This window comes from Hyla sarda, chromosome 7, assembly GCF_029499605.1.
Source record: "Hyla sarda isolate aHylSar1 chromosome 7, aHylSar1.hap1, whole genome shotgun sequence".
In the NCBI taxonomy this organism is placed as follows: domain Eukaryota; kingdom Metazoa; phylum Chordata; class Amphibia; order Anura; family Hylidae; genus Hyla; species Hyla sarda.
In genome coordinates, this window is record NC_079195.1 from 45,886,342 (window position 1) to 45,901,986 (window position 15,645).

The 15,645-nt window shown below is 42.7% G+C and overlaps 1 protein-coding gene across 1 annotated transcript in view; it reads left to right on the forward strand.

Annotated features, from left to right (window-relative positions):
* DOCK1 (dedicator of cytokinesis 1) overlaps positions 1-15,645 on the forward strand; it is a 439,672-nt gene that overhangs the window by 136,073 nt on the left and 287,954 nt on the right. The window contains exons 13-14 of the mRNA XM_056528878.1: positions 130-255; positions 4,914-5,038. Coding sequence (XP_056384853.1) covers positions 130-255; positions 4,914-5,038 — 251 coding nt within the window. The remainder of the gene's footprint in view (positions 1-129; positions 256-4,913; positions 5,039-15,645) is intronic.

Genomic DNA, 15,645 nt, shown 5'->3' on the forward strand with positions numbered 1-15,645 from the left:
GATACCTGTGAGGATAGACAATACGTAATGAGGGTGAATTGTATACAATGAACACAGCTGTCCTCTACATACATCCACTGAGCTGTTATGGTGAATGGAACTTGTAACCCTTTCCTCCTCTCCCTGCAGGTCTGTGGGTAACAATGAAGCTGCTGCCTGGTGATATTCATCAGATTCGAAAGGAATTTCCTCATCTTGTAGATAGATCTACTGCCGTTGCACGTAAAATGGGATTCCCTGAGATTATTATGCCAGGTGCGCAGTGCTACAATTACTGGGGTTAATGGAAAGGCCAGCGTTTTTTCATTGCCTGTATTTAGCGTTGTAGCAATTAGATCTAGATTAAAGGCATTATCCTGGAAAGAAAAATCTATTTACAAATCTTCCCATCTTCAAATTTGGAGCGGTCCGCTATCGACTACAGAAGGTTGTCGCTTTTTGGAGGGAGTCATGTTGGTTGCTATGCCACCCATTGGACTTATGGCGTATTGTTAACACGTATCATCAATGTGTTTGTTGTATAAGTCGGCAAAATGGTACGTTGATGTATACTGTAGAGTACCTGCACCGGGTCTATTATAGTAATGAAGTCCTGATAAACTTATCCCCTATCTTAAGGATAGGGGATAAGTTTCAGATTGCGAGGGGTCTGACCGCTGGGGCCCCCCCGCGATCTCCTGTACGGGACCCTGGCAGCCTGTGGGAAGGGGGCGTATTGACCACCGCACAAAGCGGCAGCTGACACGCCTCCTCAATACAACTATGGCAGAGTCGGAGCGCTGCCTTTGGCAATCTGTGGCTCTGCCATAGCGCTGTATTGAGGGGGGGTGTCGGCTGCTGCTTTGTGCGGTCGGAGCCCCTGTGATCTGAAACTTATCCCCTATCCTTAGGATAGGGTATAAGTTTTTCAGGACTGAACTTCCCTTTAAATCTGTTTATGACTACATTCTGTCCATTTCTAAGTGTATACTATGGGTACGGCTCAAGTACACTGTGGTATACATGGGCATAATGCTCTGCTGACATATACAAATGTAGAGTAATTATGTGCACATAGCCTAAAAGGGCTATTCCAGTGAAATCTTTTTTTCTAATCGACCGGTGCCTGAAAGTTTTATATAAATTTGTAAATTGTTTCTATTTAATAATCTTAACCCTTCCAGTACTTATCAGCTGCTGTATGCCCCAGAGAAAATTTTGTAGTTCTTTCCAGTCTGACCACCTCTTCCCATGTCAGGAACTGTACAGATTAGAAGACGGTCTCCATTGCAAACCTCTCCTGTGGGTGAAACCAAAAAACCTGATGCTCACCTAGCCCCAGTCCCCGTAGGTCTTCCCCAAGTCCTGTTCTCAGAAATTGGGGGACTTCACCATTTTGTTTATTATATTGCAATCATATATGGACATCTTATAATTGCTATTGTACATTTTCCCCAAAATTGTGCAGCCCTAGTTTGCATGGGCCCCTGATAGTTATTGTTCTACCTAAGACTTGGCTTTTTTTTTTTGCTAGCAGTGCATTACTTGTAGTTTGTTAAACACTATGACCAGAATAAGACAAGAATTAAAAAAAAACACCAGAAAAAAAAAAAAACAGACTTAGGCCAGGGTCACACAGGGGGGCGCATCAGCAGCGTATTTCACGCTGCAGATGCGCCGACGTAAGTCACATGAGGGACTGCAGAGCGAGCTCCTGGCTGTAGCCGGGTAGCTTTGTGTGTCTGCTCGTAGTAGCCGATCTCTACTGCCATCGGCGCATATGCAGCGTGAAATACATTGCGGATGCGCCCCATGTGACCCTGCCCATACAAGGCACAAAAAATTGGTGCAGATAAATGAGGGGAGCGTGTTAGGCAGCATTTTGTCATTAAAGTTTTTATAGAAGAAACTTTTTATTCCTGTTTTCAATGTATCTCTGCCTTTTAACTCAAGCCCAGTCTTAACTTTTTGATATAGTTCCCTCCGTACATGTATTACTTTCAGATGCACCTGATTGAACAGACCCTTTAATATGTGTCGAGTATCTTAGATACGTGACTGATGGAACATGTGGCATGAAATATCTTCATGGCCGCTGTGATTCCCTTCCCTTCATAAGACCTCACATTCTGGAGGGAGAGTGCATTGTGTTGGCCTGGATTTCTCCTTGGTAGCTTTATAAGCCATGAAAGCACAGTGATGTTCTTTTATTATTTATGCATGAGCATCGCCACTGCAATAGAACATCCTGGCTGTTACATTAAACTCCAGCAAGGATTCGGGAAATGTAACTGGAGGCTTTTTTTATAACTTGTTCTTAAAGGGAAATCCTAAAGCTATAGAGGGAATTTTCTTGTGTCTCTGGTGTGTGTGTGTGTTTGTGTGTATGTGTGTGTGTGTGTATATATATATATATATATATATATTAGGGGTGTGAATCGCCAATAATTCTTGATACCAGTGTGGTGATTCGATATATCGCGATACCGCTAGGTGACGATACATAGCGATATATCCCGATTCTGTCTAAAAAACAATGTCTTTTACACTTTTATTAAAACTTTATTTTTACTTTATTTTTTTATACACATTATTAGTCTTTTAGGAATCATTAGATTCCTCAGACAGATGAATAGAGTTCTATTGAACTCCATTGATCTGCGATCCATTGATAGAGCCTGGTCCAGCCAGGCTCTGTCAATGACAGAGCCACGGAGAGCAGGGAAACAGAGGTAAGCCCTCCGGCTACCTCCACAGTGGATCGGCTGCCCGTGAGCGTGCTGCGGGGGGGGGATGGGCGATCCACCCAACTAGCCCACCAGGGAGCATTAACAGATCCCTTTAGACGCCGCATGCGCCGCACGCGATTGCCGCATGCTGGCTATTAGCGGCGGCCCCCGGTTACTGAGAACAGCCGGGGGCTGCAGAGTCAGGAGCCCGCTCCATACAGACTGCAGAGCACCACATGCTGGATATTAGCGGCGGTGATGCATTAGCGGCCCCCGGCTACTGAAATAAGCCGGGGGCCGCAGAGTATGGAGCCCGCTCCATACACCCAGAGCGACGCCGCGTCAGATCCAGCTGACAAAATGTGGAACTTGTATCTCCTGATGCCCGGGACATGCTGTTCCGGGCATCAGGAGATACAAATTCCACATCACTAAAAGAATTGATTCAAAAATATTTTGAATCAATTCAGTATCGGCAAGTGAAAAATCACGATAATCGCGCAAATCGATTTTTTTCTTACATCCCTAATATATATATAAAATATTTAACACAAAAAGTCCCACTTTGTATGCTGCCCTGTTGTCAGGCATACCTCTATATCTCAACATAGTAACCTATGGATATGTAACTATTGCAGAGACTCCAAAGACATAATCTACACTGAAGAAAAAGGAGTCATTAAACCGCCACTCAATAGCCAATAAAAACATGACTTATTAATAAGACTAACATCCAAGAAAAAATATATAGAAATGAAGCAGACACAACACGAGACACTGACCAAGCGAGCAATATCCTCCCAGTGATAAGATATAAGCAATATATATCACATGGCAACCTAAATGGGGAGTGTGAGTGGTAGTATACACAAAAATATTTTTAGACAGCAAAAAAACTGCAAAAAAAACAAGTGCAATATCAATGTGGAGAGGAGTTAGTAAATCAATGACTAATGTCACTCCTCCATAGGCGATTGTAACCCCGCCACTTGCAATAAACCAAACCTACCCAACTCTAGTGAGGAGTTAACATCTAAATATGTCCCACATAACACTCACAACTTTTTTTTTTTTTTTTATCAACTGGTGCCAGAAAGTTAAACAGATTTGTAAATTACTTCTATTAAAAATTGTTAATCCTTCCAGTACTTATTAGCGACTGTATACTACAGAGGAAATTATTTTTTCTTTTTGAATTTCTTTTCTGTCTGTCCACAGTGCTCTCTGCTGACATCTCAGTCTATTTTAGGAACTGTCCAGAGCAGCAAATGTTTGCTATGGGGATTTTCTCCTGCTCCAGACAGTTCCTGACATGGACAGAGGTGTCAGGAGAGAACACTGTGTACAGGCAGAAAAGAAATCCCAAAAGAAAAGAACTTCCTCTGCAGCATACAGCTGCTAATAAGTACTGGAAAGAATTAAGATTTTTTAATAGAAGTAATTTACAAATCTGTTTAACTTTCTGGCATCAGTTGATTTAAAAAAAAAATAAAATAAAAAAAAAAAAAGTTTTCATGACTAATATTGTTGAATATACAATATTTACCGTATATATTTTCTTCACTTTAATGGAGCATGTTCAAATCCAACCAGAGGTGATCAAAACCACAGCAAGTCAGTCCTAAACCGAATCTAATGTTTCAGCAATTGATTTTGTTTAGCCTGAGAAAGTTGTTCAGTATTTAATATGAGACCATTGCTCCGAGCTGCCAGGTATGTTCTTCGGGCACAAAAATAAAGTGACACTTTTTTCCCCTCTTAATCTTCTTTAGACTAAATGAACACATGGATGAATTACACATTTTGTTTCGGACTAATCTACTGTAAATTCATTCACCTTTGAATCCAGCTGCCCAATCCTTCTCTCCCCAGTTGTCTACCTTTAAAGGAATGTCCTGAGGTCACCACTCTCCCTAAATAGTCCCACCTATATTGGCAGATATGGCTGACATTAATCTAATGTTTATGGCCAACCTAAGCCGCTGTCAGACACCTCTGACAGCTGTTTTGTGGAAGCTTGTTACCTGCTCTTGTTCTCTATCTGCTACCCTAGATATTACCTTTAATTCTGCTGATGTATTTGCAGGGCATCATGACCTTTTATGTTTATCGTAAATTTCTGATGTTGATGGTTGATCGGAATGTGTATTTAGTTTTTGTATGCTTTCTGTAATAAGAAATTAAGATTTTACAATATTTTTCCAGGTGATGTTCGCAACGATATCTACGTTACGCTGTTTCAGGGTGACTACGATAGAGGCAACAAGACCACTGCTAAGAATGTGGAGGTCACAATGTCCGTATTTGATGAGGATGGAAAGCGGCTGGAGGTAATTATCCCTCGCCTGTTCTGCTTTTATGTGATTTTCACAACCTGACTTTACTGTATATGTTGACTCCTAAAGTGGTACTCCGTGTTTTTTTTTTTTTCTTTAAACACTTACCCCCAATCCTGTGGATAGGGAATAAGTGTCTGATCGCTGAGGGGAACCAACCGCTGGGACCCCCATGACCCCAGAACAGCCAAATCTTCCTGTGCATGGAATTAAGGGTTAACATTTCCCTCTATACATTTTCTATGAGATCACCAGAGAAGCATGATTTCAGCAATCTTGTTGCACCCATAGAGAATGCAAAGAGGGGGTTTACCTCGAGCTATGTGCACACAGAGATTCGGGTGCCATTTCTGCTACCCTGTGGTTAGGGAGTAAGTTTAATGCTGGAGTACCTCTTTAAAGACAACAAGTGATAAGTAAGAGTATAAACTCATGCTGATTGTCATGTCGTCCCACTGATCAAAACTTTTGACATGTAGCTATGAAAATCCCTTTAACTCCACCAAGACAAAGTGCATACAGGTACTTAAATGGGCACTGTCAGATACAAAAACGTTTGATATGTTGTAAAGCATGTATAACCAATAGGTCTTGCAATTGCTTTCATTAGAAAAATTTCAGTATTTCATACTGAAAAAGCCAGTCAAACAACTGCCCCTCTGCCTGCTTGGACACATACTAGTCCTGCTGTGTCCATGCGTCATCACCTATGTTATGGACACACTTCCTTGATTGACAGCTGTGAGTGCAGGGCTCACAGCTAGAGGAAAAATCCTCCCACTGTCAGCTTGTGTCCCGCTACTGTCAGTGAGGACAAGCTGGGAGTTGTAGTTTTGCTAATGCTAGGGAAGATGTGAGCAGACAGCATGCTGAGGGAGGGGGCGGAGACCTGCACAGTGAGGCCACGCCCCCTCCCTTTGAGAGGAATTCAGACTAGTGAGCTAAATTAAAAGTGCAATAAAAAAATAAAAAAATTGTACATGATCAGGATTAGGTACTGAGTAATATGTAAAAAAAAATGTTTTTTTTTGTTGGATCTGACGGGTACGTCCTGGTCCCGTTAACGAGCGGAGAGCGCTTTAAACCCGGTGGGTCCCAGTTGCTACGAGTAGCCAGGACCCACGGTTAATGCCGGGCACCGCCGATAGTTCAGTGGAGCTGATCGGGACATCCGTGGCAACATCGCAGGTCCCGATCAGCTGAGTGGACGGTGGAGGAGGGCCCTTACCTGCCTCCTCGCTGTCCGAGCAGGCTTGAGCAGCAGAGCACTGATAACCCTGATCAATTATCAAAGTGAAAAAAAAAGTGCACAAAAAAAGTTCATAAAAGTGAATTAACACCTTCCCTAATAAAAGTTTGAATCCCCCTTACCCATTTTGAAAAAAAAAATATAATAATAATGTAATAAATATGCGGTACCGCCGAGTGTGTCCGACCTATTAAAATATAAGGTTGGCTAATCTGCACGGTCGATGACGTACACGTAAAAAAATACCGAGGTCCAAATTTGCACATTTTTGGTAACTTTTTCATAAAAATCGATCAAAAAGTCCCATCAAAACAAAAAGGGCACCTATAAAACAGACCACAGTGCAAAAATTAGCTATCATATAGCCCCATATGAGGAGAAATAAAAAAAAGTTATAGTGGTCAGAAGATGACAATTTTAAACCTACTAATTTTGGTGCATGTAGTTATAATTTTTTTAACTCCTTGCCGTAAAACGCCGTTTATAAACGGCGCTGCAGCACAGGAGGGTTATGAAGCGAGCTCAAGAGCTGAGCTCGCATCATACCCGCACGGTCCCGTCTGCTATCAGCAGCCAGGACCCGTGGCTAATGCCGGACATCGCGGTTCAGGCAGATGTCCGGCATTAACTCTTAAGATGCGGAGATCAAAGTTTAATGCCGCGTCTAAAGTGAAAGTAAAAGCTTCCCGGCAGCTCAGTCGGGCTGATCGGGACCATCGCGGTAAAATCGCGATGTCCCAATCAGCTAGGACGCATCAGGGGGTGCCTTACCTGCCTCCTGAAATCCAGGCTTAAGCAATCAACTGCCAATAACATTGATCAATGCATTGCAATGCAATGGCATTGATCAGTTTCTGCAGTTATAGTCCTCTACATTGCAAAAATAAAAAGTTAATAATAATGATTTAACCCCTAATAAAAGTTTGAATCAAACTTTTCTCATAAAAAAAAAAAAAACTGTGTAAACAAAAATAAACATGTGGTATCGCCACGTGTAAATGTCTGAACTAGAAAAATGTATAGCTAATTAAACCGCACGGTCAATGGCGTACCCGCCCAAAAAATTCCAAAGTCCAAAAAAGCGTATTTCTGGTCACATTTTATACCATAAAAAAAATGAATAAAAAGCGATCAAAAAGTCCGCTCAAAGCATAAATGGTACCGATAAAAACGTCCGATCACGGCGCAAAAAATTTGCCCTCTTACTGCCCCATAGGTTGAAAAATAAAAAAGTTATAGGTGTCAGAAGAGGACAATTTTAAACTTATTTTTTTCAGAAGTAATTCAAAATCAAACCTATATAAGTAGGGTATAATTTTAATCGTATGGACCTACAGAATAAAGATAAGGTATAATTTTTACCGAAAAATGCACTGCATAGAAAACGGAAGCCCTCAAAACTTACAAAATGGCGTTTTTTCTTCAATTTTGTCGCACAATGATTTTTTTTTTCATTTCGCCATAGATTTTGGGGTAAAATAAATGATGTCATTACAAAGTAGAATTGGTTGCGCAAAAAATAAGCCATCATGTGGACTTTTATGTGCAAATATGAAAGGGTTATGATTTTTAAAAGGTAAGGAAGAAAAAACGAAAGTGAAAAAACTGAAAAATATGTCCTTAAAGGGTTAAAGTAGTAAAATAAAATTAAAACCTACATAAATTTGGTATCTTTGTGACCGTATGGACCTACAGAATAAAGATTAGGTGTCATTTTGACCAAAAATTGCACTTTGTTAGAAAGCCCCCAAAAGTTCTTTTTTTTTTATTTCATCCCAAAAGTATATACTTTTTTGGTTTTGCAGTAGATTTTATTATTGATTGATGTCATTACAAATTACAATTGGTGTGGGTGATGCAAAAAACAAGCCTTTATATGGGTCTGTAGGTGAAAAATTGAAAGCATTATGATTTTTAGAAGGGGTGGAGGGAAAAAAAAGTGCAAAAAGAAAATTTGGCCTGGTCCTCAAAGTCATAATGGGCTTCGGTCTTAAAGGGTACCTCTCATCAAATAAACTTTTGATATATTTTAGATTAATGAATGTTGAATAACTTTCCAATAGCATGTTAATAAAAAATATGCTTCTTTCTATTGTATTTTTCCCGATCAGTCCTGTCAGCAAGCATTTCTGACTCATGCTGGAGTCCTAAACACTCAGAGCTGCCAGTCTGCTTTGTTCACAGCCAAACAGAGCTCTTTGCTGACACACAGGGTACACTCACATGGGCGGAGGTTTACAGTGAGTGCTGCAAGTTTGAGATGGCGCAAATTTTGCGCTGCAGCTCAAACTCCCAGAGGCAAACTTGATGTGAACCTCTGCCCGTGTGACTGTACCCTAAAAACACTACACTACACTTACACTAACCTAAAATAAAAAGTAAAAAACACTACATATACACATACCCCTACACAGCCCCCCTCCCCAATAAAAATGAAAAACATCTGGTACGCTCCTTTTTCCAAAATGGAGCCTCCCAGTATTGCCGGACAGCCATTGACTGTCCAGGCATGCTGGGAGTTTTGCAACAGCTGGAGGCACCCTGTTTGGGAATCACTGACGTACAATACCCCTATGTCCACCCCTATGCAAATCCCTAACTTAAGCCTGGCGTTTGACAGATATTTGAAACAGTGGACTGTGCAAATGAAAGATTGTATTTTTCATTTTTACAGACCACTGTTGCAAAAATCTGTCATACACCAGTGGGGTGTAAATGCTCACTGCACCCCTTATTAAATTCCATGAGGGGTGTAGTTTCCAAAATGGGGTCACATATGGATATTTAATGTTTTGCGTTTATGTCAGAACTGCTGTAACAATCAGCCACCCCTGTGCAAATCACCTCAAATGCGCATGGCGCTCTCTCACTTCGGAGCCCTGTTGTATTTCAGGGCAACAGTTTTGGGACACATATGGGGTATCGCCGTACTAGGGAGAAATTGCCTTACAAATTTTGGGGGGCTTTTTCTTCTTTAGCACCTATGAAAAGGTGAAGTTGGGTCTACACCAGCATGTTAGTGTATAAAAATTAATTTTTTTACACTGACATGCTGGTGTTGCCCTATACTTTTCATTTTCACAAGAGGTAAAAGGGAAAAACGACCCTCAAAATTTGTAATGCAATTTCTCCCGAGTACGGAGATACCCCATATGTGGGCGCAAAGTGCTCTTGGGGCGCATAACAAGGCTCAGAAGGGAGAGTGCCCCATGTACATTTGAGGTGATTTGCACAGGGGTGGCTGATTGTTACAGCAGTTCTGACATAAACGCAAAACATTAAATATCCATATGTGACCCCATTTTGGAAACTACACCCCTCATGGAATTTAATAAGGGGTGCAGTGAGCATTTACACCCCACTGGTGTATGACAGATTTTTGGAGCAGTGGTCTGTAAAAATGAAAAATACAATCTTTCATTTGCACAGTCCACTGTTTCAAATATCTGTCAAACGCTAGTGGGGTGTAAATGCTCACTGCACCCCTTATTAAATTCCATGAGGGGTGTAGTTTCCAAAATGGGGTCACATGTGGGGGGGTCCACTTTTCTGGCACCATAGGCTTCCTAAATGGGACATGCCCCCCAAAAACCCTTTCAGAAAAACTCACTCTCCAAAATCCCATTGTCGCTCCTTCCGTTCTGAGCCCTCTACTGCGCCCGCCGAACACTTTACATACACATATGAGGTGTTTACTTACTTGAGAGAAATTTGGTTACAAATTTTAGGGTGATTTCTCTCCTTTTACCCCTTGTAAAAATTCAAAAATTGGGTCTACAAGAACATGCGAGTGTAAAAAATGAAGATTTTGAATTTTCTCCTTCACTTTGCTGCTATTCCTGTGAAACACCTAAAGGGTTAAAACAATTACTGAATGTCATTTTGAATACTTTGAGGGGTGCAGTTTTTATAATGGGGTCATTTATGGGGTATTTCTAAAATGAAGACCCTTAACCCCTTAAGGACTGAGCCCTTTTTCACCTTAAGGACTCAGCCGTTTTTTGCAATTCTGACCACTGTCACTTTAAACATTAATAACTCTGGAATGCTTTTAGTTATCAATCTGATTCCGAGATTGTTTTTTCGTGACATATTCTACTTTAACATAGTGGTAAAATTTTGTGGTAACTTGCATCCTTTCTTGGTGAAAAATCCCAAAATTTTATGAAAAATTTGAAAATTTTGCATTTTTCTAACTTTGAAGCTCTCTGCTTGTAAGGAAATGGATATTCAAAAAAATTTTTTTTTTATTATTCACATATACAATATGTCTACTTTGTTTGCATCATAAAATTTATGAGTTTTTACTTTTGGAAGACACCAGAGGGCTTCAAGGTTCAGCAGCAATTTTCCAATTTTTCACCAAATTTTGAAACTCTTTTTTTCAGGGACCAGTTCAGGTTTGAAGTGGATTTGAAGGGTCTTCATATTAGAAATACCCCATAAATGACCCCATTATAAAAACTGCACCCCCCAAAGTATTCAAAATGACATTCAGTCAGCGTTTTAACCCTTTAGGTGTTTCACAGGAATAGCAGCAAAGTGAAGGAGAAAATTCACAATCTTCATTTTTTACACTCGCATGTTTTTGTAGACCCAATTTTTGAATTTTTGCAAGGGGTAAAAAGGAGAAAATTTTTACTTGTATTTGAAACCCAATTTCTCTCGAGTAAGCACATACCTCATATGTCTATGTAAAGTGTTCGGCGGGTGCAGTAGAGGGCTCAGAAGGGAAGGAGCGACAAATGGTTTTTGGGGGGCATGTCACATTTAGGAAGCCCCTATGGTGCCAGAACAGCAAAAAAAAAACACATGGCATACCATTTTTGAAACTAGACCCCTCGGGGAACATAACAAGGGGTAAAGTAAACCTTACTACCCCCCAGGTGATTCACGACTTTTGCATACGTAAAAAAAAAAAAAAAAAATCCCTAAAATGCTTGGTTTCCCAAAAGTTTTACATTTTTAAAAAGGGTAATAGCAGAAAATACCCCCAAAAATTTGAAGCCCAATTTCTCCCGATTCAGAAAACACCCCATATGGGGGTGAAAAGTGCTCTGCTGGCGCACTACAGGTCTCAGAAGAGAAGGAGTCACATTTGGCTTTTTTGAAGGAAATTTTGCTCTGGGGGCATGCCGCATTTAGGAAGCCCCTATGGTGCCAGGACAGCAAAAAAAAACACATGGCATACCATTTTGGAAACTAGACCCCTTGGGGAACGTAAAAAGGGGTAAAGTGAACCTTAATACCCCAAAGGGGTTTCACAACTTTTGCATATGTAAAAAAATAATAATAATTTACCTAAAATGCTTGGTTTCCCAAAAAATTTACATTTTTACAAAGGGTTAAAGCAGAAAATACCCCCCAAAATTTGAAGCCCAATTTCTGCCGATTCAGAAAACGCCCCATATGGGGGTGAAAAGTGCTCTGCTGGCGCACTACAGGTCTCAGAAGAGAAGGAGTCACATTTGGCTTTTTGAAAGCAAATTTTGCTCTGGGGGCATGCCGCATTTAGGAAGCCCCTATGGTGCCAGGACAGCAAAAACAAAAAAACACATGGCATACCATTTTAGAAACTAGACCCCTCGAGGAACGTAACAAGGGGTTAAGTGAACCTTAATACCCCACAGGTGTTTCACGACTTTTGCATATGTAAAAAAAATAAAAAAATTTTACCTAAAATGCCTCTTTTCCCAAAAATTTTACATTTTTAAAAAGGGTAAAAGCAGAAAATACCCCCCAAAATTTGTAACACAATTTCTCCCGAGTACGGCGATACTCCATATGTGACCCTAAACTGTTGCCTTGAAATACGACAGGGCTCCAAAGTGAGAGCCCCATGCACATTTGAGGCCTAAATTAGGGACTTGCATTGGGGTGGATATAGGGGTATTCTACGCCAGTGATTCCCAAACAGGGTGCCTCCAGCTGTTGTAAAACTCCCAGCATGCCTAGACAGTCAGTGGCTATCTGGCAATACTGGGAGTAGTTGTTTTGCAACAGCTGGAGGCTCCGTTTTGGAAACAGTGGCGTACCAGACGTTTTTCATTTTTATTGGGGAGGGGGGCTGTGTAGGGGAATGTGTATATGTAGTGATTTTTACTTTTTATTTTATTGCGTGTTAGTGTAGTGTAGTGTTTTAGGGTACAGTCACACGGGCAGGGGTTCAAACTTGCAGCCGGATACTTACTGTAATCCTCCGCCCATGTGAGTGTACCCTGTACGTTCACATTGGGGGGGGGAACATCCAGCTGTTGCAAAACTACAACTCCCAGCATGTACGGTCTATCAGTGCATGCTGGGAGTTGTAGTTTTGCAACCGCTGGAGGCTCCATTTTAGAAACAGTGGCGTACCAGACGTTTTTCATTTTTATTGGGGAGGGGAGGGGAGGGGGGTTGTATAGGGGTATGTGTATACGTAGTGTTTTTTACTTTTTATTGTGTGTTAGTGTAGTGTTTTTAGGATAAAGTCGCACGGGCGGGGGGTTCACAGTAGTTTCTCGCTGGCAGTTTGAGCTGCGGCAGAAAATTTGCCGCAGCTCAAACTTGCAGCCGGATACTTACTGTAATCCTCCGCCCATGTGAGTGTACCCTGTACGTTCACATTGGGGGGGGGGGGGGGGAACATCCAGCTGTTGCAAAACTACAACTCCCAGCATGTACGGTCTATCAGTGCATGCTGGGAGTTGTAGTTTTGCAACAGCTGGATGCACCCTGGTTGTGAAACACAGAGTTTGGTAACAAACTCAGTGTTTTGCAACCAGTGTGCCTTCAGCTGTTGCAAAAGCTACAACCCCCAGCATGTACGGACAGCGGAAGGGCATGCTGGGTCTTGTAGTTATGCAACAGCTGGAGGCATACTACTTTGGCTGGGGATGCTGGGGACTGTAGTTATGCAACAGCTGGAGACATACTGGTTTGCTACATAACTCAGCGTGCCTTCAGCTGTTGCAAAACTACAACTCCCAGCAGTCACCGACAGCCAACGGGCATGCTGGGAGTTGTAGTTATGCAACCAGCAGATGTACTACTACAACTCGCAGCATGCACTTTAGCTGTTGGGGCAAGCTGGGAGTTACACAACAGCTGAAGGTACACTTTTCCATAGAAAAAATGTGCCTCCAGCTGTTGCAAAACTACAAGTCCCAGCATGCCCATAAGGGCATGCTGGGAGTTGTGGTGGTCTGCCTCCTGCTGTTGCATAACTACAGCTCCCAGCATGCCCTTTTTGCATGCTGGGAGCTGTTGCTAAGCAACAGCAGGAAGCTGTCACTCACCTCCAACGATCCAGCCGCATGAGGTCAGTCCCTCGTCATCGCCACCGCGGCTGTCGCTCCTGGGGCCCCGATCCCAACATTGACGCCAGGGATCGGGGTCCCCAGCACCTGGGGTGCACGTCCCGCTCACGTCCTCCGGAAGAGGGGCGGAGCGGGTTGCGGGAGTGACACCCGCAGCAGGCGCCCTGATTGGTCGGCCGGTAATCCGGCCGACGAATCAGGGCGATCGTGAGGTGGCACCAGTGCCACCTCACCCCTGCAGGCTCTGGCTGTTCGGGGCCGTCGGAGACTGCCCCGAACAGCCTGTAATTCCGGGTCACCGGGTCACTGGAGACCCGATTGACCCGGAATCTGCCGCAGATCGCTGGACTGAATTGTCCAGTGATCTCCGGCCATCGCCGACATGGGGGGGCATAATGACCCCCCTGGGCGATATGCCCCGATGCCTGCTGAACGATTTCAGCAGGCATCGGGCACCGGCTCCCTCCGGCTAGCGGCGGGGGGCCGGGATTTGACAGGACGTACTCAAACGTCCTGAGTCCTTAAGTACTCGGAAAAAAGGCCGTTTGAGTACGTCCTGCGTCCTTAAGGGGTTAAATTCCAATCTGAACTGGTCCCTGAAATCTACGATTTTGAAAATCTTGAGAAAAATTGGAAAATTGATGCGGAACTTTAAAGCCCTCTGATGTCTTCCAAAAGTAAAAACACATCAATTTTATGATGCAAACATAAAGAAGACATATTGTATATGTGAATGTGAATCAATATGTAATTTATTTGGAATATCCATTTTCCTTACAAGCAGAGAGTTTCAAAGTTAGAAAAATGCAAAATTTTCAAAGTTTTCATGAAATTTTTAGATTTTTTACCAAGAAAGGATGCAAATATCTGTGAAATTTTACCAATAACATAAAGTAGAATATGTCCCAAAAAAACAATCTCGGAATCAGAATGATAAGTAAAAGCATCCCAGAGTTATTAATGTTTAAAGTGACAGTGGTCAGATGTGCAAAAAATGCCCAGGTCCTGAAGGTGAAAATGGGCTGGGTCGTGGAGGGGTTAAGCTTGTAGTAAGAAAAGAAAAAAAAAAAATTATTGCCTTCCTCGCTTCGGGGTTTACATAAATACATTATCTTACGGGGCTACGCTGGTTGGGCTCCTCCAGTTCACCTCTGTGGAAGTTACTCAAATTGTGCAACCTCCCCCATTTGGCATCATTTGGCTTTTCTGGTTGCCAACTGCAGCTGCAAACAGGAAGGCAAATACATATTTGTATGCATGTATTTATTTATTTATTTATTTATTTATTTATTCATTTACCGTATTTTTCGCCGTCTTTTGGTGCGTCTTATACGGCAAATACACATTAAAACCCTGTCCTATTGCGGCGGTCCCTGCGGCCATCAACGGCTGGGACCCGCGGCTAATACAGGACATCACCGATCGCGGTGATGCCCTGTATTAACCCTTCAGCTGACCGTCGCGTCTGAAGCGAAAGTGACACTAACCCGGCTGCTCAGTCGGCTGTTCGGGATCACCGCGGTGAAATCGCGGCATCCCGAACAGCTTACAGGACACCGGGAGGGATCCCCTGCTTGGCCGGTGCTCTCCTTCGTCGTCATCACGTCGTCGCGCACGCCGTCCCATCATACAATAGGAGCAGCGTGCGTAGCGACGTGATGGCGGTGAGGAAGAGCGAGGATACAGAGCAGCAGAGACGTTCCGGAGTGACGGGGACACTCCGGGGACGCGGCGACAGCGATGGAGCGACATCCAGGGCAGCGGTGACGGGTCCGGAGCGGCGGGGACACGTGAGTATTACCTCCTATACCAGTGGGCTTCAACCTGTGGCCCTTAGATGTTGCAAAACTACAACTCCCAGCATGCTGGGAGTTGTAGTTTTGCAACATCTGGAGGTCCGCAGGTTGAAGATCACTGTCCTATACTTTACATTGTATTTGGTTCAGAATCTTTTTTTTCTAGATTTTCATCCTTTAAAATTGGGTGCGTCTTATCTGCCGGAGTGTCATATATGGCAAAAAATACGGGTATATATATTTTTTTCCATAAAAGTA